This window comes from Dysidea avara, chromosome 2, assembly GCF_963678975.1.
Source record: "Dysidea avara chromosome 2, odDysAvar1.4, whole genome shotgun sequence".
Classification (NCBI taxonomy): Eukaryota; Metazoa; Porifera; class Demospongiae; order Dictyoceratida; family Dysideidae; genus Dysidea; species Dysidea avara.
The window spans coordinates 9,346,243-9,373,681 of record NC_089273.1 but is presented as its reverse complement, the minus strand read 5'-3'; the positions used below and the strand labels follow the sequence as shown (position 1 = coordinate 9,373,681).

The 27,439-nt window shown below is 39.0% G+C and overlaps 1 protein-coding gene and 1 long non-coding RNA gene across 2 annotated transcripts in view; one reads left to right on the top strand and one right to left on the bottom strand.

Annotated features, from left to right (window-relative positions):
- Positions 1 to 27,439, top strand: part of LOC136243089 (neuralized-like protein 4) — a 222,273-nt gene that overhangs the window by 38,606 nt on the left and 156,228 nt on the right. The window contains exon 2 of the mRNA XM_066034606.1: positions 5,500 to 5,581. Coding sequence (XP_065890678.1) covers positions 5,548 to 5,581 — 34 coding nt within the window. The 5' untranslated portion in view covers positions 5,500 to 5,547. The remainder of the gene's footprint in view (positions 1 to 5,499; positions 5,582 to 27,439) is intronic.
- Positions 19,163 to 20,105, bottom strand: LOC136243074 (uncharacterized). The gene is made up of 4 exons (XR_010694744.1): positions 20,071 to 20,105; positions 19,882 to 19,974; positions 19,399 to 19,463; positions 19,163 to 19,339 (listed from the first exon to the last, which is right to left on the bottom strand). It is a non-coding gene; the product is annotated as an uncharacterized lncRNA (long non-coding RNA).

Sequence of the window (27,439 nt, the reverse complement as noted above, 5' to 3'; positions counted from 1 at the left end):
CACCACAGCTATATGACATTGGAAAGGTAAAGTCCAGTAAATATTTTCAAATGCAGGCCAAAGTGTTCAGTGCGGTAGCATCTACACCAAATGACATCGTGGCTGCAGGAGAGCAAGCACTAGTGGATTTATACAGTGGAAGTACAAAGGAAGGATTAAACTCTCTCCAATACAAGCGTTTTTGTGAATAGGTAGCTAAAAGTACTACAGTTGTTATTCCACAAACTTTGCCACCTACTTCAGCTGCTGCTAAATATCACAGTATCCATGTATAATTCCAACACAAGAGTGGAAAGGTGATGCCAGTGAAATGCAGCCAACTGCATGGGGGTAGAAAGACTATGATGGTATACTGATGCCTGTGCTAACTGGTCTATCACTTGCTCCAGATGAGCTGTTGAAAGTGATTAGATGTAACTGCCACACTGACTGCAGCAGCATGAGATACACTTGAAACAAATACAAGGTGAAATGCTCTTCTGTTTGTGGCAACTGCAAGGGAACAGGCTGCACCAACTCAGACACCTCAATCCATGAAGAAGATGATACAGATACCAACACTAGTACTGAATGAAAGCGAAACTTACCATTTATATACACAAGGGAATAGATTATCCCTTACCACGGCCATGGTTAACGTGTGTCATTGTGTATGTACCTAACTTAACTTGTACAATGTCAGGTTTCGAGTTGTAAAGAATTAAATCCATCTTCATGACAATGGAGAATGAAAACAACCGAATTGTATATAAAGCTATGCTATTTCTCGGTTTCCATGGTAACACATGCACCTTCTAGTCTTCATTATGACCCTCTGTTATGAAAATAGTCCCTTGCCATGGGAAAACTATCATTAGACAAGCAATAAATAGCTTAAACCAAAATTTAATTAAGTGCGTGGGTGGGACTAAATAATATTAGTTTTGCCCAGTAAAATGGTGATAACTTTAGAACAGATTAAGCTATGGATACCAAACAAGTGTCATCTTGTTCCTTATAGTGAGAGCAATCATTTGATACCAAATATAAATAATTTGGATAATGTATAGCTGAAATAGAAGCACAAATCCAAATTTTTTGCTAAAAATGGCAAAAAAGGTCATGCAAAAGGTCACTTTCCCCATATGGGATTTTCCGGGACTTTTGATATGTTATAGAGCACATTTGTCTATGCTAGAAACTGTTGAAACCATTTGTGTTGCAATTAGTTAAAGGTTGACCCCTTTTTTTTCATAAAATGACTGGACTATAAAGGATAAATCACATGTTAAATAATCCCAAAACCGGCCATAAGACGGCTTTGGTGTATACAAATACAAAAAGAAGTGATATCTAATACAAAACAGCCAAGCTGTAAAAAAAGGTGTGGCCCCAAAAAGGCTATGGTGAAAAAAGATATGAAATCCAAGGTGGCAGCCAAGAAATGGCTGTGATGGTAGGTTAATGGTAAAATTTTATAATGACAATTCTGGTGAAATTGGTGCCTCTTGGTCTTGGCACCAAATTCACCTGAATTGTTGTTATTAAAATTTTTACCATTAACCTACCATCACAACCATTTCTCAGCTGCCACCTGGGGTTTCATATCTTTTTTCACCATGGCCTCTTTGGAGGCCGCATCATTTTTTTACAGCTTGGCTGTTTTGGATTAGATATACTGTATATGTAACCGGATTTCACATAGCCCGGCTTCCACACACACAAAATCAAACTTACGTTTTTACCAGAAATGGATTACTGGTCTAATACACTATCATATTCTACTCTGTATTTCCTTCAGGACTGGCAGGTCTGGTTTCTGCAGCAGCTTTCTTCCGACCCTGTCAAAGCCACGGGTTGAAGATAGGTGCCATTAAATGGCCATGGCTTTGTTGTAATGGTGTGTAGTGAGCTGGGACTTCATAGAGAGCTTGCAAGTACTGTTCGCAATCAAGTTGGAGTGATTTGAGGGCCATAGAAGGCCATGAAGGGCCAAAACTTGGCCTCTGGATTCCATTCATCTTCTTGCTCCATTGTATACTCCTAAATTAAGCCCACCCACCACCCACCATCCCTGCCCCTATTACAACCACCTGTGATATTATTACCTGCTCGAAAAAAAGCGGCATATTATGGGTATCAGAAATTTATACACCTACACAGTGATAGCTAGTAAATCGATGAATAATTGGCGCAAATTTTGTTTGCACGGCTGTAGGCACTGGGAAGTTACTACACAATGATTACTTAAAATTGCCATATCTCCTAATGAAGCTTTGTGCGTTGAAGCTGGGTTTTGTCAAATTCAGTCACATATCTGACCATCTCAGCAAAAACCAGACTTGTTCGTGCAATTAAATTTTTTTTTATTTACTCAACATTATTAGCAGTGTTCAAGGAATGGATCACCAAAGTTTTAGCCTTCTGTGGTGTGTAGTTTTAAAATTATAGTACGAAGAGTAAGATAATCGATTTGTACAGCGACTGAAAATAAACTACAGGCATTTACATTCACAGTCATAACTTTCATTTGGATTAGTCTACAACATTGCAATTTGGCTTTAAATGTTCACCATGGATCAGCACATTAGAAAAAGTATAGTTTTAGCCCTGTAGACACTTGCGCATATGAATATGAAACTGGTTGGTAGAAGAAACAATGACGATCTTGTTTACGTTTACTGTATCGTAAACTAACGCATGTGACACGCATACAGGTGAAGCTACAGAAATGAAACAAAGCTTTTTGAACTCTCCATGAGCAGGCAAATAAGATGGTATATAGTTTTAATCGATTTAAGTCTTCCTTCTTCGAATACTGTCCCGATAATAACTTGCGTATTTTTCTTTGTAGCATGCGTAATTTTATGGATTATTTATAAATTTCGTTTTTCTCAATACGCATGCTTGTGTGGTTTTTGCTGAGACGGTTGCATATTGACTTTTTATCATCAATTTGTTACCACTACCACTAGAAGACTGCAGAAATTTCTAACAGATTTGCAATTGTGCTGATCCAAGAACACCTACTTGTGGCCATTTAGTGTTTTGTCTCAAATTCAAAGTTCTACACTGCCCAGATTTCCACAGTGTGCTGTTCTATAACCACTAATAAAGCTGTGGTCATATTAAATAAATTATTCTACATGTATGAAAAATATAGAATTACGTGTACAATGAATGTCTTGTGCAAAAAACATGTGCATCCACTTGAAGTGTTTATTGTTGCACCGATATCCACATTAGCCGATTATTCCAGAAACCGATATTAAGCAACATAATTAGCCTATAACAATAACTTATCCGATATACACTAGTAACACTAACACTCATCCTCATCATTATTAAATGACTCATATTAGTGACATAAGTATTGATATACAGCTTTTTCTAGGCTAAAATGTCAAGATAGATATACCACAAGTAAAGCTACTCATGGTAAACAGGTTTTAAGTACATTTTACTACTGCTATACAGTAGAGACAGGTGGCTGGTACTACATAGAAACCTAAAATCTCAGTTTACTGTTGGGAATGGCCTAAAACCTGACAGTTTTTTGGGGGGTAGGTAAAAACAGTGGACCTGGGACCAGGGGACCCACGGAAATCCAACTCTTCTTGGAATTTTTTATACGTCACAGTATTCTATACATGTACTAGGTACCTCTGCAAGGAGTCTTGCATGGCCAATCCACTTTTCCCCCCTCGCGACATCTCCGAGTCACATGATGTTTACACTAATTAGAAATTATAAGTGCCTCTGAAAAAGTGTCTGAAGCTGACTGCATTAATTATAGGTCACTCGCTATTTTCCCAGAGTATTTGTTTGCACAATGTGTCTAAACTTTAGTAGCTAGGTGACATAATAGACTGGCATGCTCAGTGTGCAGCAGGTGAGCAATAACCAGCTAAGCCAAGCTAAGCAAGTTCCAGCAGCTCTTCATACGTCATGGTGATTTGCACAATGTTCCTAAACTACCTAGTAGCTAGCGGCATAATAGACTAGTATGCTTACTGTGCAACAGGCAGTGGCCTATAAATGCATTCAGCTTCAGACACTTTTTAGAGGCGCTTATAATTTCTAATTGGTGTAAACATCGTGCGAGATGCCACGAGGGAAAAAAAAGTGGATTGGCCATGCAAGGCTACTTGCAAAGGTACCTAGTGCAAGTATAGAATACTGTGAAGTGTATAAAATTCCAAGCAGAGTTGGATATCCTCAGGTCCCCTGGTCCCCAGGTCCACTGTATTTACCTACCCTTTTGTTTCTGGACATGGCTTGTAGTCACTGCTAAACCATATCAACACATAACTTAATTAAAATGCCAAGTAACTTATGTCTAGCCTCCCCCACATTATTATATGCAGATGGAGATTAACATCAGCTTTGATTTAATCAAAACTGATTAATTGGCTAGTAGCCAATATTGGCCCAATACCGATTATCAAACCGATTATCAGTGCAACACTAGAAGAAGTGTTATAGAGATTTTTGAAGGGGTTCCCCTAAGTATATCACATGATCATTATCAGCCTGGTTGTACTTGTTCTTAGTTATAGTCCAACAATGCAGTTTACGGTGTAGACTGTCAAGAATTGTTTGTGTGTTGCCATGAATTTTTTTGTGTGTGATGGTTTGGCAGGAGTTTATGTGGTCTGGTGCCGCCTCTTCGCAAAAACAAACTGTTCACAAATGTATACAGATCGCCTTAACAATGCAATGCTTTGAAATGATATTGGAACTGTATTTTGTAAGACCCTTACTTTTTGCGAAGGGTGGACTGTCCTAGACTAGAGTTGATGAAGGTAGGGCTAAGAACTGTGATGGTAGAACAAATGCACACGCCGCCTATGCCATTATTACAATATGAAAATTAGAAATACGTATTATGACATCAAAATAATTAAATTGATTTAAGGTAACTGGTAATGAGTTTTGTTCTTGTATTGTCCTTGAGAAGAAACTGTTTTGGTAAAATTTAGTTGATAATGTAGGGAGAATAAAGTATACTGGCATGTTCCATTTGTGGGTGAACCAACAGTTACCAAAGTTTTTGCACAATGGTAAGATAATTTCCAGAGTAGAGTTCAGGGAAAAATAACCAGCATACAGTAGTTATATCAGTAAAGAGTTTTGCACAATGGGATGTTTTATTAGAGTGTTGACTGTGTAGTACATTATTTTCAGTAGTCTGTAATCTGAATTCAGCTACATAATAACAGCTCTAAATATGCATACATAGCTAGCTGTGCAGTAACTGTAGCCATGAACTAATTAGGCACCTGCCAATTAAACACTGTCTTAAGTATTTCATATTTGGTTGTTACATGTTTGTTCTAACTTTTATTCAACTGCTTTAGTAGAACAGGGGGTATGGTCAACTACTTGAATCCCAATACTGATTGATTACTCATGTGCAGCCAATAATTTGAATGCATGAATCACATTTATGATTGCCAAATGTTGTACTATTGTACAGTAAATAATCAAGCTATGTGTTGCAAATTTTATTTTGTTTAGAATTGTGATTCATTCCATCAGTACTTTTTCAGAGTTGCAGTTTTAATCATGGGAAACACTCAGCCTTCTCAACCTTTGAAAGGTAATATTTAAATGTATTCTAACTTACATAAATGTAAGATATGTATCATACACACAATTATAGTATGTACTATTATATTTATTATCATTATTTATTTATTTCTTTATTATGGATTTACAGCACAAGTATATACTAAAAGTCTGTAGGATACCTGGTCCTCCATCCTGTTTAAAGATGCTATATAATTATGTTTGAAAAGACACAGAAAGAAGAGAAAATACACGATTGAGCCTTGGCAGCCTTGATCCTCCATAGCAGGGATTGTTAAATCTTGGGCTTTCTGACAAACAATAACTAGCCTCATTTCTTCTTTATCTTGTTAGTATTGTTTGTTATAATCAAGCCCAAAACTACCTTCAAAGTGATCCTAAACTTTACAACAATTTTAAAATAGTGTTTTGTTGACCAACTGATGCCCTCAGCTAAGTGTAACATGACTATGGTTAAGGCTAGAGACTTTATTTCCCCACTGTTTGATGTTGCTTTGTCCCTAGATGTGCCTTTTGCCAACCACAGAAGCTACACATGCATGAATCATGGACTTACCTTTGTGTCTCATTTTTTTCTCAATTACCGTGTAAGTGTTGATTCACAGTAACATCACATACTGTAGCTTCAATACTGGTTTAATTTCATGAGAACCATCCATAATTTTTGTAATGATTTTTTTTTACTTGCAGAGGTGCTTCTCATGTTGCTCTATGTTTGCAACACTGTATAATGGGTGGAACATAGCATAAAATGAAGTAGAATAGTTATGTCGCTTTTTTCGTAATAGGTAGCTGGGACCAGTGTTGAAATAACGTATCACAATCATACATTATCCAGACAATACATGGAATGTCTGAATAACTTTCTATTTATCCAGAAAAATTGTCCAGACAAAAAAAAGCCAGTGAAGACACTGCTAGGAATGGTTGCGTAAGCATATGGTGGAGAAGTGGGTGTCTGAAAATGATAAAAGCATTCAGATGATATGACTGTTGTGGTTTGAAACAGCGTATTAGGAGCACATGAACATGCTAAAATGGGAAGTTTGACATAAGTTTAGTGATAAGCTCTGTTCAATGCGAAATTATAGGCCGGATTTTATTGAAGGCACAGCCATTATTCATGCTTTGACCTTCAAGGATCATGTGGCAACTAATATGCACAAGCAAACAATGGCATTGGAGGCCAAGGAGATAGCCAGTAGCTTGATGGAATATGCACCAATTGCAAGAGCAATGGCTCAAACCAACCTTAGCAAGGTTCCAGGGCTCCAGAGGTTCCAGGGTTTCAGCATTTCCAGGGTTCCAGAGGTTTAATGTTCTAGTGGTTCCACACTGTCAGGTTCCAGAGTTACAAACGTTCCAGAGGTTCCAGGGATCCAGAAGTTTCAGAGTTCCAGAAGTTCTATGGTTCCAGAGGTTGCACGGTACCAGAGCTTCTATGGTTCCAAATGTCAGAGGTTCCAGATTTCCAGAGCTTCTATGGTTCCAGAGGTTGCAGAATTCCAGAGCTTCCTGGTTCCAGAAGTTTCAGGATTCCTGAGGTTCAAGGGTTCTAGAGGTTCTATTGTTCCAGAAGTTGAAGGGTTCTTGAGGTTCTTGGGTTTGAGAAATTCCACGGTTCTAGAAGTTCCAGGGTTCCAGAGGCTTCAGGATTCTAGAGGTTCCAGAGGTTGCAGGATTCCTATGGGACCTTGAACCTCTTGAATCCTGGAGCCTCTTGAACCCTGGAATTTCTGAAGCTCTGTAACTTCTGGATCCCTGGAACCTCTAGAACTCTGGAACCTCTGGAACCTTGGATTTTCTGGAACCTCCAGAACCCTGGAACATCTGAAACCCTGGAACTGCTGGAACCCTGGAACCTCTAGAATCCTGGAACTACTGGAACCCTGTAACTTCTACTAGTACCCTGTAACTTCTGGAACCTCTGGAGCCATAGAAACTCTGAACCCCTTGAACTTTTAGAACCTCTGGAATCCTGGAACCTCAAGAACACTGGGACCCTGGAACTTCTGGAACTCTGGAATGTCTGGAACCATGGAACCTTTGGAACCCTGGATTCCTGGAACCTCTAGAGCCTTGGAATCTCTGAACTTCTAGAACCTCTGGAATCCTGGAGCCTCAAGAACTCTGGGGCCCTGGAAGTTATGGAACTGAAATGTCCGGAACATTTGGAACCTTGGAACCTCTGGAACCATGGAACCTGTAGAGCATTGGAACCTATGGAACCCTGGAACTTCTAGAACCTCTGGAATTCTGGAACCTCTAGAACCCTGGAACTCTAGAACCTCTAGAATCCTGGAACCTCAGGAACCTCTGAACCTCTAGAACTCTGGAATCATGCAGCCTTTGGAACTTGTGTAACCCTACTATACAATATGGTACAGCTTAACTATAACTTCACACATGCATGGTACCCCATGCATGATAGCATGTGTGAATTCGTGTGGAACTACAGCCAGCCACTCATTAAAATATAATCTAATCAAAAACAGCCAAGCTGTAAAAAAAGGAGTGCGGCCCTTGAAAAGGCTATGGTGAAAAAAGATGTGAAATCCAAGGTGACGGCCAAGAAATTGCTGTGATGGTAGGTTAATGTTAAAAATTTTAATAACGACAATTCAGGTGAATTTGGTGCCGCTTGGTCAATTGGCACAAAATTCACCTGAATTGTCATTATTAAAATTTTTACCATTAACCTACCATCACAGCCATTTCTTGGCCGCCACCTTGGATTTCACATCTTTTTTCACCTTAGCATTTTCAAGGGCTGCATTCCTTTTTTTACAGCTTGGCTGTTTTTGATTAGATTTCACTTCTTTTTGTATTTGTATACACCAAAGCTGGCCTATGGCCAGCTTTGGGGCTTTTTAACCTATATTTTTGTCTTTACCACAGGAAAAAGAAAAAGATGAAGCAGATTTTATAAATACTTTAAACTCATTCTGATTTTATCAGTAAATGTACAAATTATATATATAATGCATATATTTATTACATGTCAATTAATCCCCACAGGATAATTTGCAGCTGATCTCTCTACTGGGTGACTTGAAATGTAGCTGAACTCTCTACAGGGTGATTTGCTTTTACATAGATGAACTCTTTACAGGATTCTCTCTACAGGGTGACTTGACTCTAGCTGAACTCTCTGCAGGGTTATCTGTTTGTAGTTGAATTCTCAACAGGGTGATTTGTTTGCAGCTAAACTCTCTACAAGGTAACTTCTTCTAGCTGATCTGTCTACAGGGTGACTTGTTTCTAGCTGGTCTCTCTACAGGGCGATTTGTTTGTAGCTGAATTCTCTACAGGGTGATTTGTTTGCAGCTGAACTCTCTACATGGTGGTTGCTTTGTAGCTGAACTCTCTAAAAGGTGACTTCTTCTAGCTGAACTCTCTACAGGGTGATCTTTTCATAGCTGAACTCTCTACAGGATGATTTGTTTGTAGCTGAACTCCCTACAAGGTATCTTCTTCTAGTTGATCTTTCTACAGGCCGATTTGTTTGTAGCTGAGTTCTCTACAGGGTGTTTGTTTGCAACTGAACTCTCTACATGGTAGTTTCTTTGTAGCTGAACTCTCTACAATGTGACTTCTTCTAGCTGAACTCTCTACAGGGTGACTTGTTTCTAGCTGAACTCTCTACAGGTGATTTGTTTGCAGCTGAACTCTCTACATGGTGGTTTCTTTGTAGCTGAACTCTCTACAAGGTAACTTCTTCTAGCTGATCTTTCTACAGGGTGATTTGTTTGTAGCCGAATTCTCTACAGGGTGATTTATTTGCAGCTGAACTCTCTACATGGTGGTTTCTTTGTAACTGAACTCTCTACAGGGTGATTTGTTTGTAGCTGAACTCACTATAGGGTGATCTGTTCGTAGCTGAACTCCCTACAAGGTAACTTATTCTAGCTGATCTTTTTACAGGGCGATTTGTTTGTAGCTGAGTTCTCAACAGGGTGATTTGTTTACAGCTGAACTCTCTGCATGGTAGTTTCTTTGTAGCTGAACTCTCTACAATGTGACTTCTTCTAGCTGAACTCTCTACAGGGTGACTTGTTTCTAGCTGATCTCTCTACAGGGTGACTTGTTTCTAGCTGAACTCTCTACAAGTGATTTGTTTGCAGCTGAACTCTCTACAAGGTGACTTCTTCTAGCTGATCTCTCTACAGGATGACTTGTTTCTAACAGAACTCTCAACGGGGTGATCTGTTCATAGCTGAACTTTCTACTGGGTGATTTGTTTGCAGCTGAACTCTCTACATGGTGGTTTCTTTGTAGCTGAACTCTCTACAAGGTAACTTCTTCTAGCTGATCTTTTGACAGGACGTGTTTGTTTGTAGCTGAGTTCTTTACACGGTGATTTGTTTGCAGCTGAACTCTCTACATGGTAGTTTCTTTGTAGCTGAACTCTCTACAATGTGACTTCTTCTAGCTGAACTCTCTACAGGGTGACTTGTTTCTAGCTGATCTCTCTACAGGGTGACTTGTTTCTAGCTGAACTCTCTACAGGTGATTTGTTTGCAGCTGAACTCTCTTACATGGTGGTTTCTTTGTAGCTGAACTCTTTACAAGGTAACTTCTTCTAGCTGATCTTTTTACAGGGCATATTTGTTTGTAGCTGAGTTTTCTACAGGGTGATTTGTTTGCAGCTGAACTCTCTACAATGTGACTTCTTCTAGCTGAACTCTCTACAGAGTGACTTGTTTCTAGCTGATCTCTCTACAGGGTGACTTGTTTCTAGCTGAACTCTCTACAGGTGATTTGTTTGCAGCTGAACTCTCTACATGGTGGTTTCTTTGTAACTGAACTCTCTACAAGGTAACTTCTTCTAGATAATCTTACTACAGGGTGATTTGTTTGTAGCTGAATTCTCTACACGGTGATTTATTTGCAGCTGAACTCTCTACAAGGTGACTTCTTCTAGCTGAACTCTCTACAGAGTGATTGATTTTTTTGCAGCTGAACTCTCTACATGATGGTTTCTTTGTAGCTGAACTCTCTACAGGGTGATTTGCTTGTAGCTGAACTCTCTACAGGGTGATTTGTTTGCAGCTGAACTCTCTACATGGTGGTTTCTTTGTAGCTGCAAGGTAACTTCTTCTAGCTGATCTTTTTACAGGGCATATTTGTTTGTAGCTGAGTTCTCTACACGGTGATTTGTTTGCAGCTGAACTCTCTACATGGTTGTTTCTTTGTAACTGAACTCTCTGCAGGGTGATTTGCTTGTAGCTGAACTCTCTACAGGGTGATTTGTTTGCAGCTGAACTCTCTACATGGTGGTTTCTTTGTAGCTGCAACGTAACTTCTTCTAGCTGATCTTTTTACAGGGCATATTTGTTTGTAGCTGAGTTCTCTACACGGTGATTTGTTTGCAGCTGAACTCTCTACATGGTAGTTTCTTTGTGGCTGAACTCTCTACAATGTGACTTCTTCTAGCTGAACTCTCTACAGGTTGACTTGTTTCTAGCTGATCTCTCTACAGGGCGACTTGTTTCTAGCTGAACTCTGTACAGGTGATTTGTTTACAGCTGAACTCTCTACATGGTGGTTTCTTTGTAGCTGAACTCTCTACAATGTGACTTCTTCTAGCTGAACTCTCTACAGGGTGACTTGTTTCTAGCTGATCTCTCTACAGGGTGACTTGTTTCTAACTGAACTCTGTACAGGTGATTTGTTTTCAGCTGAACTCTCTACATGTTGGTTTCTTTGTAACTGAACTCTCTACAGGGTGATTTGTTTGTAGCTGAACTCTCTACTGGGTGATCTGTTCGTAGCTGAACTCTCTACAGGGTGATTTGTTTGCAGCTGAACTCTCTACATGATAGTTTCTTTGTAGCTGAACTCTCTACAAGGTGACTTCTTGCTATGTAATATAATTCTACAATGGAGTGAGTTATAAACGTAGCTGAATGCTCTATTAGGGTGACTGTTCTATTAGAGTATCTCGATCTCGCCTTTGCTACACGTAGTTGCCTTTCAAATCATAACTCAGTGGTTTGTAATCCGATTCTTCTGTACTACGGCAAGGACTTTCTATGATGATTATTCCAGCTACATACTGATTTTCAGCTCATTGCTCTAAGCGGTTTGCCTGGTAGATGTGAAAACTAATAGTTTTTTATTCATAAAAATCGATCGCGTAATTTTGACACAGGTTGGGTTTTGTGTCATATCTCCATGGTCTTTATCTCAATTCCTTTTAAACCTCAAAAAGGCACTCCTACGATGGTTACTCCATCTACATATCAATTTTCAAGTCATTCCTCCAAGGGGTTTACCCTGTAGGGGTGACAGACCTTCGACCTTATTTTATGCACATAATTGGTCATAACTCCGTGAATGTTCATCGGATTCCTACCAAAGTTGGTACTGAGATCCGCCGTAATGAGCCCTTCAAGTGTGCCAAATTTCAGCCCTATCCGAGTACGCATTCGTGTTTTATGGTAGATTTTGCGAAATGTGCGAAATGAAGAAGATGAAGGAGAAGAAGAAGAGAAAAACGAAGAAATCAAAACGAAATTTTGTTCGCTCGTATCTCGGAAATGGCTTGACCGATTTTCTTCAAATTTAGTATGTAGACTCACATAACTGGCCGGCACTTCTGTAGCACATTTGGTTCCAATCGGATAAGGGATCACAGAGCTACATAGGTGTGAAAATAATGTTTTCTTTCTTCCTGTTAATATACTCACGGTGTGGCGCGGGCTTCTTGGGCCGTGTCTTGATTTCCACGCAAACGAAATATAATTTCCACGCAAACGTCAGTGATATTAAATTGTATAATGTCAACTCACGATAAACTGTCTACAGCTGATACATTTGCGTGGCTAGCTACGTATTTCGTGAATTGTCCCTACTGTAGCTATACAAGTACATGATATAATTATTATATTTCTCTTGCTTACTTGAATGTTCTGTTGCAGTGTCATGTTCACGGAGCATCAGGCATCTATTTCACTACGTAAAATCTGGATTCAGTAACTTTGGATATAGCCAGCATTGTTATCAAGCCATCATCTCCATGAAGAAACTCATCTCACATAGCTACATACGTATGTACGTTCCTCACTTATCAAGATGCTGCTGATAAGTGAGGAACGTATCAGCAGCATCTGAATTGTGATATAAACCCTGTACGCCTAGCCTAAGCCAGGACTGTTGAGAGCAGTAAGTCTAAAGGTGACTGTCACATTGTGATTGTGGTTTTATTTAGGCATTCACGTAAACGGTGGTTCCCAAATATCTGTGTGTTATACTCCTTGATGGAGTCCTACACAGTAATAAATAAATAAATAAATACATACACTAATTCATGAGTGTTTCATCTTGCTGTAGAGACCAATGTATGTATTGAGAAGTACATACTTACAAAGATTATTTTATTATTAAATACGATGGTGGGTCATATTGACCCATAAACATGTGAGTTTTAATATTACGCACAGCTCGTGAACTAAATACCCTATGCTCTTATACTAGATCCCATGTGAACAATATTTATATTTCCAACACGATGGTGGTGATTACAAGTTGGTACAACACTGTCTTCCAGAGATACAGTGCTGTGAAATTGGTCAAAAGATCTGCAATAAAATGCAGCCATGTGATATGTGTATCTTACATTTCACTGTGTGGTTTTCCACTGTATACTCCACGAGAATATTGCGTGTTTCCACGAGACCTTTTGCTTTAATGAGACCACATGCGTGATTCCACTTACTAACGTGGCGTGGATTCATGCAAGTTCACGTGTGATATGATGAAGTTATAATTGAGCTGTACCATTCACTGTATAGTGATATTTTGTAGCAGTTTAGCAACAGTGTTTAATTAAGCACCTGTAGTTTATTTTCTGTATTGTCACTGTACAAATCGATTTTCTGTTGTTGCCACTGTGTAGCACTGTTACTTCGAAAGTTCTTAGCTTCTAGAGTTGAAACTTTGGGCAACCATTCCTTTGGCTATCTGGATAAATAAAACGTAATAAAATTGACTTTGAAAAATGCACTTATGAATGCAGTCCTCAGTTATTGCATACCCGGTCACATTTTACATTTAAGCAAGGATCATACAATCAAAACTGCAAAAGAAACAAGGTAGTGTCGAATATCAGGTTTGATATGACAAAAACAATCAAAACACACAAATAGCTGTGTAGTCTAACTGTGTATGTTCGTATTCATTAGACAATTGACACCAACCCAATTGACACGTGTTTTATCTCAATTATATCACGTGATTGATTGCAAAATTATCTATGTTAGAGTTAATGCACTGTACGGAAAATACAGTGTGAGGGTATGTATTGATAGGCTAATACAGCACAAGGCAAAGCTGAGTGCTGTATTTGTCTCGAGACACCCCACGATCACTGTATTTTTCGTACACACAAGCAAGGTGGTGCTTTAAGTGTTATATTGTACTTCCTGGTCGCGTCTGGCTCGGAACGATTTTCTATAGTACTCAAACCACTACGATTTTCGGTGATAAGGATATCAGTGAGTGGTCATATAATCTATTTCTAGGCATAGAACGAACTAATAGGATTAGTTTGGCTAGTTTTAGTGATTTACAATGTCATGCACGTGATCAATCGTGCTGTCGTAGTGGAGTCGTGTTTAAAAGCTTCGTGATCAGACAATCAGTAAGTGTTTATACAATCTATTCCTAGTGGGTAGAACGAACTCATAGGATTGGTTTTGCTGGTTTTATTGATTTACAGTGTGTTGTTTACGTAACATTCCTTAAACAAATTCTCTGCATAACTGTACTGTATTTGCCCAAGTGTGCTGTATTTGCCCAGTTAATGTTGTCACCAACCTTGCCTGGGACAACTGTATTCTGTGATTCTCTGCCACAATCCGTAGCCTCACTTGTCTGCTGAAATCATCTAGCTCAGCCACGATCTGTAGTTGATTGGTAGGTGTGCAAGGCCTCGACTGCTTTGGGTCAAGACTTTTTACTTTTGATTAAAGGCCAAGAGTAACATTACAAATTAGGTGACAAATACTTGGGCAGGCAAGAATGTTGGAGCAAAGGCAGCAAAATTGACTGTCCAAATTCTTGCTGCAGAAGCCATAGAAAGGAGACCATGTGCACATGGGAATCTTTCACCCCAAGGATTCTGGCGCTTTAACTTGATGATGCTTATTGTTATACACGAATGCATAATACAATGTTTACAATTGAACAGTGCAAAGTTGAGTTACTTTCTATAAGCTGGGTGCTGTGTAGATGATGTCACTGAAGTGGAGGAAGGTGTTATGTACTTGTGTATTGCAATGAATGTATGTGTAGTCGCACAGAAAAAAAAATACTGAACAGAAATCACATTGCGTCAACACCATCACCAGGTGAGTCCTTGGCCATGCTCTGTGAGGAATAGAGGGCCAGTTTGTGTTACTCTTCGTGCCAGATATGGAAGCATCCCTAGTATGGGGCATACAGGGGTGTCAGTTGCTCCCAAGTAAATTTGTACACCCTGTCAAACAGGTCAGTGTTTGATTGTTTGATAGTGATTTAAAAAAAAATTTTTTTTTTTGGAACTCGAGGATATTTCTATATGGGTAGGGTTGATTGGATAGTGTCTGCTTGATACTTAGCATTATTCGGACAGTGATCGGCAATCTGACTCTCTATGGGGAGTCCAATGCTTGAGACTTTTTTGATGCCACGTACAAAACTAGCTGAAATCGAGGTGTGAGCTGCTCACTGAAAGATACACTTTGATAGTGGTGCAAGAGATGTTGACCTCAGCTAGGATGTGTGACAAATAGAATTACTGTTGATTCTGATGATGGAATTCAGGAGGTCCTAGCTGTTTGCAGAAATGGATGTACTTTTTCTTTCCTGCAGAGTACGTTGCTATAGATGATGGGGTTAGTTTTTTGAGCAAGGAAGTGATCAGCCTTTCTGCGGAGATCGGCTAAATGTGTGACGTCCAGGGTAGTGGCACACATCTACAGAAGATGATGGTGGTAAATCATAAGGATAATAACATGATTATAGTGCTTGTGAATATGTGGGCAATTGCAATACATACAGCTCGGAGCAAACACGCCAGTATGAGATTCTTGGTTAACATGCCAGGCATGCATGTACCGGTGTGAAGTATACATATGAGCAACTAGACCAGTGAATTATATAGGGCCCTGTCACATTTGCAATGTGCATGACATATATCCCATAAATATTATGAGTAGGCTCATGCGTACCCCCACACACGTTATTTGTACATACATCATGATTGCATATACAGCTATATATAGAAATAAAATAGTACATGGATACCAAGTGCACTAGCGACATAGGTCCTGTTTGAAAAAATGTGGTGCATTCAGTGCGGCGTAATGCAGTTGTGACTAGTAGCAGAGGTTACTGGGGCATCTGGATGACTTGGAGTGTCGGAGGAACTGAGGTGACATCTAGTCGAGCTGTCTTAGCAACACAATTCGAGCAAGGCAAAGTGGAATTGGCGGTTGGTAAGCAAGTGGCTGTTGGCTGTGAGGTGAGGAATTGTTGAAGCCTGTTTCTTGACAGCAGGTCTGCTGCTGTGTTTTGGACTCCCAGAAGGTGTGAAACTGTGATGTGAATGTCATAGTGGGCTGTGAAAAACAAACCCGAGACATCTCAGAAAGTGCATCATTATGTTGTCTTTAGATGCACCTTTCCGAATGGGCTCCACAAGGCCAAGATTGTCACAAAAGAGCTGTACCCTCTTTCTACTCAGGAATCTTCCCCATACTGAACAGATGAAGATGATAGCAACAAGTTCCTTGGCCGTTATGGTAATTGGCTTCCACTCAGGGGGGCCAGGGGGAACTGGAAGCATTGATCTCCAAATCGTGCACTACAGCCCCATGTGCCAGAGGAATCTGTCTGTATCCGGTAATCCAACGAAGTTTCCTGAGAGTGGTACAGAAAACTGATGCCATTTCGGGATTTAATGAACAGCGTAAGTCGGATTTGAAGTCAGTGGTAAGTCTGATCCGGTGAGACAACTTCTTTACCTTATTTATTATTTTTAAAGCAAGTGTTAATGGCCGACTCTGCTGCAGTTAATGTGCACTTGCAACCGAACTGCAGAAACCACCTCATGATCTCTAACCCTCATATGTTGTTACGCCTATGCCTTTATTAATGTAATGTGGAGAGCTGTTGATTTGGAGCTCCACTGGTAAATAGTAACTGTTGATTGGTGATGATGACAGATGTTAGGTGCTAACAATATAAATATATCTGTTAAAGTATTGTCATTTGTTGTTCATAACATTTGTTTTTGTTTTCGTATCAGCAGAAGGGGTACAACCTGAACACTTAGTGAAGCATGATGAAATTAACACACTTTGCATGCTTGACAACCATGAGGGTTTGAACTATTCTCAGCTAACTAAGTATTCAGCAAGTAAATATTACAGTGGTGGACAGTTAATAGGTTTACAACAGTATGTATGTGTGTCTGCATCACCTTTTGTTTATCTGTGTAATAATACAAATAGACTGTAACACAACATAATACCGTACCATGGCTATGCTGTTACTGTGTAGACTTTGTGAGCATGTGTAATGTAATGTTGAATGGTATAGCTGGTGTAACGCTATGATCAGAATTGTTTTTTTTTTTGTTTTTTATTAATTAATTTTATTTTAAAACAGATGTTGATGGTTGACTCTGCTGCCATTATTGTGCACTTGCAACTGAATCCCAGAAAACCACCTCCTGGTCATAACACAATTAGAATTTGAAACTAGCATGGTACTGTTAATCGCAGAAAACACTTTTCAAATATTTTTTAAATTTTTCTTGTAAATCAAGGTTTATTGTACCCTTTATTGGGTGGGAATTTTTACCTATAATGCTGTGTTTCAGAGCTTAATTTTTAATGTGCCAAATGCACCCGTAAGGGAAAATTCGGTCACATATGTCTTTGCTATTACTTACAGTCACTACTGTGTGGCAAAGGATGATAATAGCATGACCTTGCAATGGGAAATAGGCAGAAAAAAACTCCAGCTGTGCATCATTGCATTGTTATACAGGAAATACACTACTGAAGCAACTACTACAGTAGTAAAGAATGACTGCATGAATTCTAGATTAGCAACTCTGCGGCCAATAATGTTTGGCAAACAAGACATCCAAGATAATCATCACAAGAAACTTTAGTTTAGGTTGGTTAGAGGCCGAGTGATATCAATAGTTTACTATCAAGATGTGTAATCAGTTTAGATCTTGTAATAAAATGTTTGGTAAGCAAGCTGCATTGACTACCACCCGGCACTACTTATTGTTTAAATTGGTTCTAATTGTCTACACAGAATGACAAGCATTTTTTTTTTTGCATAAAGTTAGCATGTGATCTGCAGACGGTGATTGCTGGGACTAAGCACACTAACAGTATACTTGGGGGTTTATATCTAACCATTCAATTAGGTTTCTGTGATCATGTAGCCCCAATAGACAATTACTCAAACCCACAATTAGTACAATAAGCATGACTGATTATTTAAACCCAGAATCGATTATTTTATGCCACCATGTGGCAATGCTGTATCTCTAGGGATGGCAGTTCTAAGTTTACACAGGTAAGTGTATGTACTTGTTTGTTTTAATCTGCCTGTATCCTGGGGTTACCATTCTAGCAAGTGACTCAGGCTATCTACATTAGGAATTTGCTAGAAAATATGCTAGGGTAGCCATAACAATTAATCAAGACTCACGGTAGTGAGTCGCACGGCCAAGAAACTACAAAGCGCACGCCCAATTAAAAGACGCGCGGCCACTACTGTCAGTTATTTATGTGTAGGGCCGGTTTTGCAATATTAGTCTTAGATTACGTAACATCTCTCAATAGATTTGTATTGCGTTACGTGATAAAAAAATCTTCAGGAGTCGTCATCATCATCATAGTTTTCTTGCGACCTTGCTAAAATAAAAAAGTAACCATCGCAAAATAAAAAATAGGCGTATTTCACTTTATTTCTCTACCTTATGTTACAACTACTGTCACGTTATACCAGTCAACATAGTCGTGTTTGTATAGTCCATCTAGCACTGACATTATCCAATCCTGGTTTGCCTATATGCGTATTTCCTTCAATCAAACCTCTAATCCTTACAATAACTTTTAAAGGCATGACGTGGACACAAACTCTAATGTCTGATAAACAAGTTATGACAGCGTGCTGAACCGTAAGTTCCCTAGGGATGGCGTTTTAAGCAGAAATCTGTTAAATTCCATTTAGTGCCACACCCCATGCGAACGTTTATAAATCGTCAGTTGTCTTATGGTGTGAAGAACAAAATCACTAGCGAAGGTGCTTTAAGCATACTCTTCAATTCTCTATTTACATGTAATTTTTAATAGATTAACCACAAAGGTCGACAAGGTGAATACAAAAGGTAACAAGCCTTTAGGGGTTACCACCTCTATGTAGTGTGTACCATGTAGCTTGTGTTGTGGCTTTCATTAAGTATTATGCACACACAAATGGTGCAACAAAATTTTGTAATGGATTGCTCGAATGTGGTTGGTGATGTTGCGGCTCGAATGTGGTTCATGGTTTTCCATTGACCATGTATGAGTTGGGGTTGTTCCACACAACTTACACAATATTCAAATTTCATGATGGCCATGAAAATTTCTTGCCATATGGTAAACATACAACAATGTGTAACAACGTTAATCAACATCACATCAAGACTTGACTAAAAATAGTTCCAACAATAGTGATGATTTCTTGTATGTCAGCATGACGATACTGAGACCTGTAAAAGAATAAGCAGGCACTGAAGTTAACCTTAAATTAAACACTCATGCAACTGACCTGGAACATTGGTCGCAACACCAAAAACACTTGTTTCGATATCTGATGACACAATCCAGCAGGCACTGAATTAAAAGAGAATGTACAAAAAATCAATATGCCGGGCTGTATCAATAATAGTATGGATAACCAAAATGAACAAAAATTATATCCCAGGCTAAGTGAATGAATAACATAACTGTTGGGTAAGCATGTCAAACCTGAACATTAGGACATTAGTCAAACAAAAGTACGCTATCACAACTTGGTCATAATACAATGTTTGTACCACTGGACTTCACACTGGTTGCCCAAAAATTGTGCCATTCCAGGACAACAGCATAATTATGAAACAAATAGTTACTACAACACAGAAGGCTTACTGTTGCACTGTCTACACTGATATACCATAATTTAAAAACATAACAGGTGGGCATTAAATACAATACACTTAACATCTGGGTGCTAGGAAAAAATCACTAACATCACAACATGTAAATTGACCTGGAAATTAACACCCTTTATGCCACTACAGTCTACACTGGATATTTGTTTGAACCCATCAACACTATACCTGATACATCTGAGTAGACTGACCTGCAAATTCAGAGTCACATCACTAGTATACAGTGATAATTGATAACTACAAAAACAACAATTGCAATAATACAATTCTTCTGTACGTCAACTGACCTGAAATTCATGACACTCGATACCGAGACCTGTAAAAGAATAAGCAGGCACTGAAGTCAACCTCAAATTAAACACACATGCAAACTGACCTAGAACATCGGTCGCAACACCAAAGACACCTGTTTCGATATCTGACGAAACAATTCAGCAGGCACTGAATTAAAAAGAGAATGTGCAAAAAATCAATATGCCAGGCTGTACCAATAAAGAATGGATAATCAAAATGAACTAAAAAATATATATCCCATATGCAGGTTAAGTGAGTAAAACATAACTGTTGGGTAAGCATGTAAACCAGAACATTAGGTCATTGGTCAAACAAAAGTACGCTATCACAAACTGGTCACTGATAATTGATAACTACAAAAAGAACAATTGCAATAATACAATTCCTCTGAACGTTAACTGACCTGAAATTCATGACACCTGTATCTTTGTTCTTGCATGGTCTCAACTTACATATGTACCGTGATCACATTCAACTGCTAGTGGATAAACCAGTATGACCAGATGGCCTGCAAAACCAACAAATTAAGCAGGTGTTAAATACAATACACCTAAAGCCTGGAATATGAAAAATATTATATAAGCATTATTCCACACTGATATAGTAATAATAGATTATAGGACATTGTGGAACTTACCTAAACGTGTAAACTTGAACATGAGGACAACTGCATAATCTGGACATTTGGAATTGTCCAATACTTGATGAACAAGTTAGTACTAATGACATTCAGTTCAACATTTTATCCCAGCTGGGTGAATCTCTTGTAACTGAGTAAAAAGGTGTTTATTTTCTACCTGCAACCAAAGTTCTACATTTCTGTGGTTGAGTGTACATAAACTGACCAGGAAAATCAGTATGCCATAGGGGTATGGAAATGGTTCCTTTCCTTCTATTGTGACATTACTTACAGCAGACTGGTAAATGATCATCGATGTCCCTGTGGACCCCAACAATGAGTATATCAATAACTTCACAAGTTGGAATGAATTTCCTTTCAAGATGTGGTGGAATGAATTTCCTTTCAGCATCTGGTGGACAGGTCCATAAACCCTATCACACAAACACGGTGAATCAGTGTGTGGATATGTGACATGTTGCACAAACTTCACTCGTTTTGTTAGCATTCAAGACCGGCATAATTATATCATAGAGTACCTCAGTATTCTTGACTCTTACTTCTTCAAGTGTTGCTCAAGCGATGTAGTTGCTCACGAGGGGCTAGAGTTTCTCATTAAAGTCGAGCCGATTAAAGTACGCCTCACCATCTAGTTACATTCTTAAACCATTCAATTTAAAACCACGTATCACGAGTGTCCGCTTAAGGTAATTAGGGACTTTCCACGAGATTTCCCCTAAATACTGATTACGTGTTAGTTGTCAATCCGGTGGATTCTGGTGGTATACATGGTTCAACAATGCGGTAAGTGTACTTTAATATAGTATAAGCTGTCAATAATTGTTTGTGCACTGCTAAACTAAGTTATTTTTGTGTGATAAGCATGCTTGAGGAAGGGTCTGGGGGACGATACTAATGTTTTGACAGCAGTTGATGATGGCCAGGCAAAGAATTGCGAGAAGAACTACTGTGATAGTGTGATAGTAGGGAAAAATTCCCACCCCTATAGCTCTGCCTTGGGGCATTAACTAGCATTATCTACAGCTACTGTATTATGTTGCTGATATGTACGTCCGGGCCAAGAATAGAGGTAGTAAGGCTCAATCCTATTATTCTGCTGAACAGGCAAGGGAGTCTGGGACTCTGGGGGCATGCTCACTCAGGAAAGTATAAGTACTACAACTTTTTTGTTTTAATTGCTTCATCAAGTATAAAAATTTCAGTCAAAAGGTGATGATCGAGGCTCTGGTCTTATGCACTGGTTGGAGTGGTTGTATCGATACTGCACTGTGACATCCTTGAGGGGTTAGTGCTGGCATTATCCTTGGCAATACTATTCCATCTCGCCGAGTCTTGATGATTGAGTCCTCCATTCCTTTCTCTGCTGCTCCAATCCTGAAGTTGTGACCACAGTCAAAAGGTGACGATCGAGGCTCTGGTCTTGCATCTATACTGTACTGCAACACCCTTGAGGGGTTAGTACCAGCATTGTCCATCACAATACTGTTCCATCTCCCATATACAAGTCTTGATGGTTGAGTCCTCTATTCCTTTCTCTGCTGCTCTAATCCTGAAGTTGTGACCAAAAAATTAAAAAATTGTTATAACATGATAAATGATTATGGTGATAACAATTACAAATGTGACCCAGTCTGCGAAAAGGTGTCTTATAGCCTTTCCAAATTGTCAAGTTTGACAAATCATAACCCCTCATGTTTTCAAACTATCACCTTCAAATTACATCAAGCCATAGTGCTATGTTTGGAGTCTAAAGGGACCAAATTGCAGGGTGATACCACATTCACAAGTAGAGTTATGGATTGTCAAGTACATGCAATTGAAAAGGCTATAAGACCCCTTTTCGCAGACCGGGTCACAAATGTATTTATAGCTGTGTAGCAACTGTGAATTAATTAGTCACTTGCAAGTTTAATTAGGTGTCTGAAGCATTTAACATGCACGGATATGGGATATATTCGTTACATGCACGCAGTAAAGATAGATTTACTCTAATAGAACAGTCACACTACACCGTAAATTCATACTTCCGAATTTACAGTGTTATGAAACAATCATTATTATGTATGGATTTTACTGACTCTCCAAGATAATATTCTGCATTAATGTTAATTGCTCATTTCCAAAAAAAATTACCTTTTAAACCAAATGTAGAGTCTATCACTGACAAAAATGAGTGATATCCACCCCAAAACACCTTCGCTGTAAAAAAGGCGCACCCAAGAAACTACAAGTACCTGGAACCCAATGTAAAAAAAGAAAAAGAAAAAACAGCTCAGCTGAAGTGAAAAGTGACTGGTAACTTAAAGAGCTGATATCTGAAGCGGCCAAGAATACAATTACTAAAGTTTAATCCATGCAAGAACACCTTGGCTATAAAACAGGTGTGTACATGAAAGTAACTGGCAACTGAAATGGCTGATATCTGAAGCGGCCAAGAATGAATGGTCATATACAACTAATTCAAAAATTTAACACTGAACCTTTATAATTCAGCTGTGTTCTATATTCACTCTTGCTGCATCGTAAAGTAATTTCTTTTAACTCTAATTGGCTGGTAATTTGGCCGCCTTTTTTAATAGTCAGTATAATAGAGCAAAAAAAGGCGGCCAAATTACCAGCCAATTAGAGTTCAAAGAAATTACTTTACGATGCAGCAAGAGTGAAAATAGAACACAGCTGAATTATAAAGGTTCAGTGTTAAATTTTTGAATCAGTTGTATATGACCATTCATTCTTGGCCACTTCAGATATTAGCCATTTCAGTTGCCAGTTACTTTCATGTGCACACCTGTTTTATAGCCAAGGTGTTCTTGCATGGATTAAACTTTCGTAATTGTATTCTTGGCCGCTTCAGATATCAGCTCTTTAAGTTCCCAGTTACTTTTCACTTCAGCTGAGCTGTTTTTTCTTTTTGTTTTTTTACATTGGGTTCCAGGTACTTGTAGTTTCTTGGGCGCGCCTTTTTTACAGCGAATGTGTTTTTGGGGTGGATACCCTTTTACGAAAATAAACACATTGCATCATGGTGAAAGTAGGCATTACTTCAAACACTAACTTACGTATGTATGAAGCCCTTGTAGGGGGAGACGCTCATTGTTGTCTTTCATTAATGAATGGAAGTCAACTCTTCCTTTAGCTGTCGCTCTGAATTTATTTGCCTGTCTGGTGGGATGTTGTTCATTGATAACAAATCAATTCATTGCCGTTCCATTTAGTCACTCTTGCTCTACTATCCTTCTGGTGGAGGCCTTAACTATCAGCCACCTGTCGACGCGTCTCCAGTGTTCTGGTAGCGATGTCATCCTGAAGTCACTGCTATCGATTTCAGCAAAGCACGTGGACTGTTGATTCTTCACGAATCACTATCACCGTCAGGTCGACACTAATTTCACTGAGGCACCTAGTTGCCAGATCGCAACTGAGTCACTCTCTTGCTCTGGAGGCTGTGTCAGCAAGTCGATGTCTCTTGCACCTCTAGTTTTACAGCGTCACCGTGACTTTCGTGAATAGCACTCCCTATCTGGCCTTGAGTCTCACAAGAGGTCATGCCAGTGATAGCTGCGGTCGTTGTTGGGGGTGGTGGCAGTAATGGTAGGGGATGCGGCGGTGGTGATGATCCTCCCGACATAGACGCCACGGTGGTAATAGTGGTTAATCCCCCCCGACGTCAAACCAGAGGGTGGTGCCCGAATAGCTGCTATGATTGCGGGAATGTCATTCGTTGTTAAGGGGCGAGGCGTAGTCGTGGAATGGCAGCTTCACTTCAGAGGAAGCTCCAGTGTGTCCTGGCTCTGTCCAGAAGTTCAGGTGCTTGAAGGGGATTGGCGAGAAGCTGCAGCTTTCTTCCTTGGCATGGAATTACGAAGAGCAATTGCCGACTCGTTTGATTAGTTGCACGTGTTACTGCGCATGTGTCAGCATTCTAATTACAGCACTGATACTCTTATTGATGCCCTTCTCTGATAGCCATTGGATACTAGTATTTTTTTACCTACATCACAGTGAGTATTACATCTGTTAGTTTCCAACATTAACTTGTTTTAAATGCTTTAAACTTCATTTAAGCGCATAACTGTACTGCATTTGCCCAATTAGCTGCATAACTGTACCATATGACTCTTACAGTACAGTTATGCAATTGATTAGTACTGTATGGAGAATACGATATGCTGCATTGCTTTGATCCTCCCAAACAAAGTACAAAATGAATACTTGAAGTTCCTAAAGTATATAACGCTCCCGGTGGTTGGTGCAAGGAAGTAAACGAAACCTATTACAGTATGAAAAAGCTGGCATAAATGCTCACTTGTATACAAAGAACTAATATTATTGTTACAGTTAAATAGTTTCTGTTTCTCTCCACTAATAGCTGTGGCTTGTCTTTGAATATGTCGGGAACTAGAAGAAATATCTTGATGCTCATCATTAACTGCTGGCACAGAACTATCATCAGAAGTTTCAGTATTAGTGTTTAACTCAACTGGAATAAAATGCTTGATGCTGTAATTGAGTCCTCTCTGAATTCACTGTCTTAACAATAGCTGCTCTGGTTAGATCACGTCTTCCAGTTATAAGCTCTGTCACAATGCACAATTTCCAAAATGCACGTTTTGTCAATTCATCACAAAGTATCACAACATCACCAACTTTCACTGACTATACTGTTGACAATCAGAATTTGAGGAATGAGCCTCTCATAAGCTCAGCAAGTACTGACATCTCCACTGATTGGTGAAGTGTCTAAGCAGTATTTGTGACCAGGTCTGCGAAAATAGGGCATGTGAGCACAAACTACATCCCATCGTACTACAGGCCATATCTCAGTAGTGGAACGCATTCTATAACTTTCATCATAAAACCACTTAAATGCTTACTAAGAATTAAAAATGCCATTGCCAAAGCACATAGGTATAAAAAGGTATGAGTCAAGGAAGTTTGAAGAAGTATACAAAATCATGTTCCCACATGCCCTGTTTTTACAGGCCCAGTCACATTTGATGATGCTTAGCACGTCTTGACAACCTTTCATTGGTGCTAATCATTTCAAAGTGGCCAATATTAGATAGGCTGGAAACTTTTCCATATATAAAATGAGATGGTGATGGTGTGTAGCTGATACCCTCTGAGTCATCAAAGACATACGTAGGTAAGGGGTCTTGAGTTAATCACAGATTCAACTTCCACTACAATTGTACCCAGTGAGTGAGTGAGGCTTGACCAATACACTTCTTCAGACTGCGTTTAACTGAACGGACCATCCTTTCCCTAAAACCTTCCCACCACAGTACTATCTGAACAACAAATTTCCAAGTTATATGACCAGTTGTAAGGTACTTCAATACTTCTTGGGAACAAATTGGTTTTTGAATCTCAGTCTTAAAGGTTTTGACATTATCAGACCATATACAGTAGTAGATATATTAACCCTCTTCTTCCTACCAAACTTCATAATGCTAACAAGAATGACTCAGTTGAAAGTAGATCAGTAAGCTCCAGGTGGAGTGCTCTGGTTGAGCAACAAGTAAATAAGCAAACATACACCTTAGTACACCTTAGATGGATTTGTTGACTTATCCTTGACATAGAGAGGGCCAGCAAAGTTGATACCAATATGAGTGAAAGGAGGGTCATCAGACACTCTCTAGGCAATATTGTAAGGTAGTCCTTCACATTTCAAGCTTGTCACACATTTATTTATCACCTGTTCCACAGCTCATTTACTTTTGAGAATGCAATAATTTTCTCTTACTTAACAGTGTCATAGTGTCATTTACCCCACTATGTTTCAATCTCTCATGGTACTGCTGAATCAACAAGTTCACAAACAGATGATTATAAGGTAGGGCTGGGACAAATCTTCAAATGTTTCGTGGGTTCGAATGTTAAGTAAACTTCGAATTATAAAAGTACCCTTCGAAGTTTCATAATGCACTCATAGTCTACGAAAGAATTACAAATAAACATTGCTATCTTTATTGCAGCTGCGTATTCATCTTGCAAAATAGATGTTCATCTCTTAGCAATCGATCTTTGTTTGTCACACTCATTTTAAAGCCATCACAGTTTAGCTTGCTACTGTATGTAGTTGTAGCCTTGAAACACCTTATAAAGTGATGCATAATGCATGGGAAATGTCTTAGTTGGTGTTTACCAATGCATGATTACTGTATAGCGGATGAGCCCATTTGAAATCGATCGTTTGTATCATTCAGTACTGCTGTTATGCATTTTCCAAATGCTTGCAAACTTATTAATAGGATTAGAAAGATAAAACTTAAGATGTGCATAAACACAAGAAAACTTGTAACTTGAAAGCTAACACCGAAGCTTCGAATATTCGAACATTTTATTAGGGATATTCGAAGGTAAATTTCAATATTCATCCCAGCCCTAATTATAAGGTAGTAGAATTGGGTATTTAGCATTGAGGAGCAATTTTGGGTTATTCAGTCTTCCTCTACACCTCAAGATTGCTCCTTCAAGGAACAGTCCAAATTGCTTAACATGAGCAGAAATCTCACTAGGGTGCTCAATAGCAAGATGATTTATTTCTGTTGAAAATGCACTTCCCTGAACTGACTTTATCTAATACAATTCTATTTTCTTGATCTCAACAGTAGGCAAGCACTAGGGGGTAATTCTCTGTGATACGAAAGAATTATTCTCATTTCCTTGATTGTGTAATGACTTGAAAAAATTAAACACATAAACAGCAGCTTACG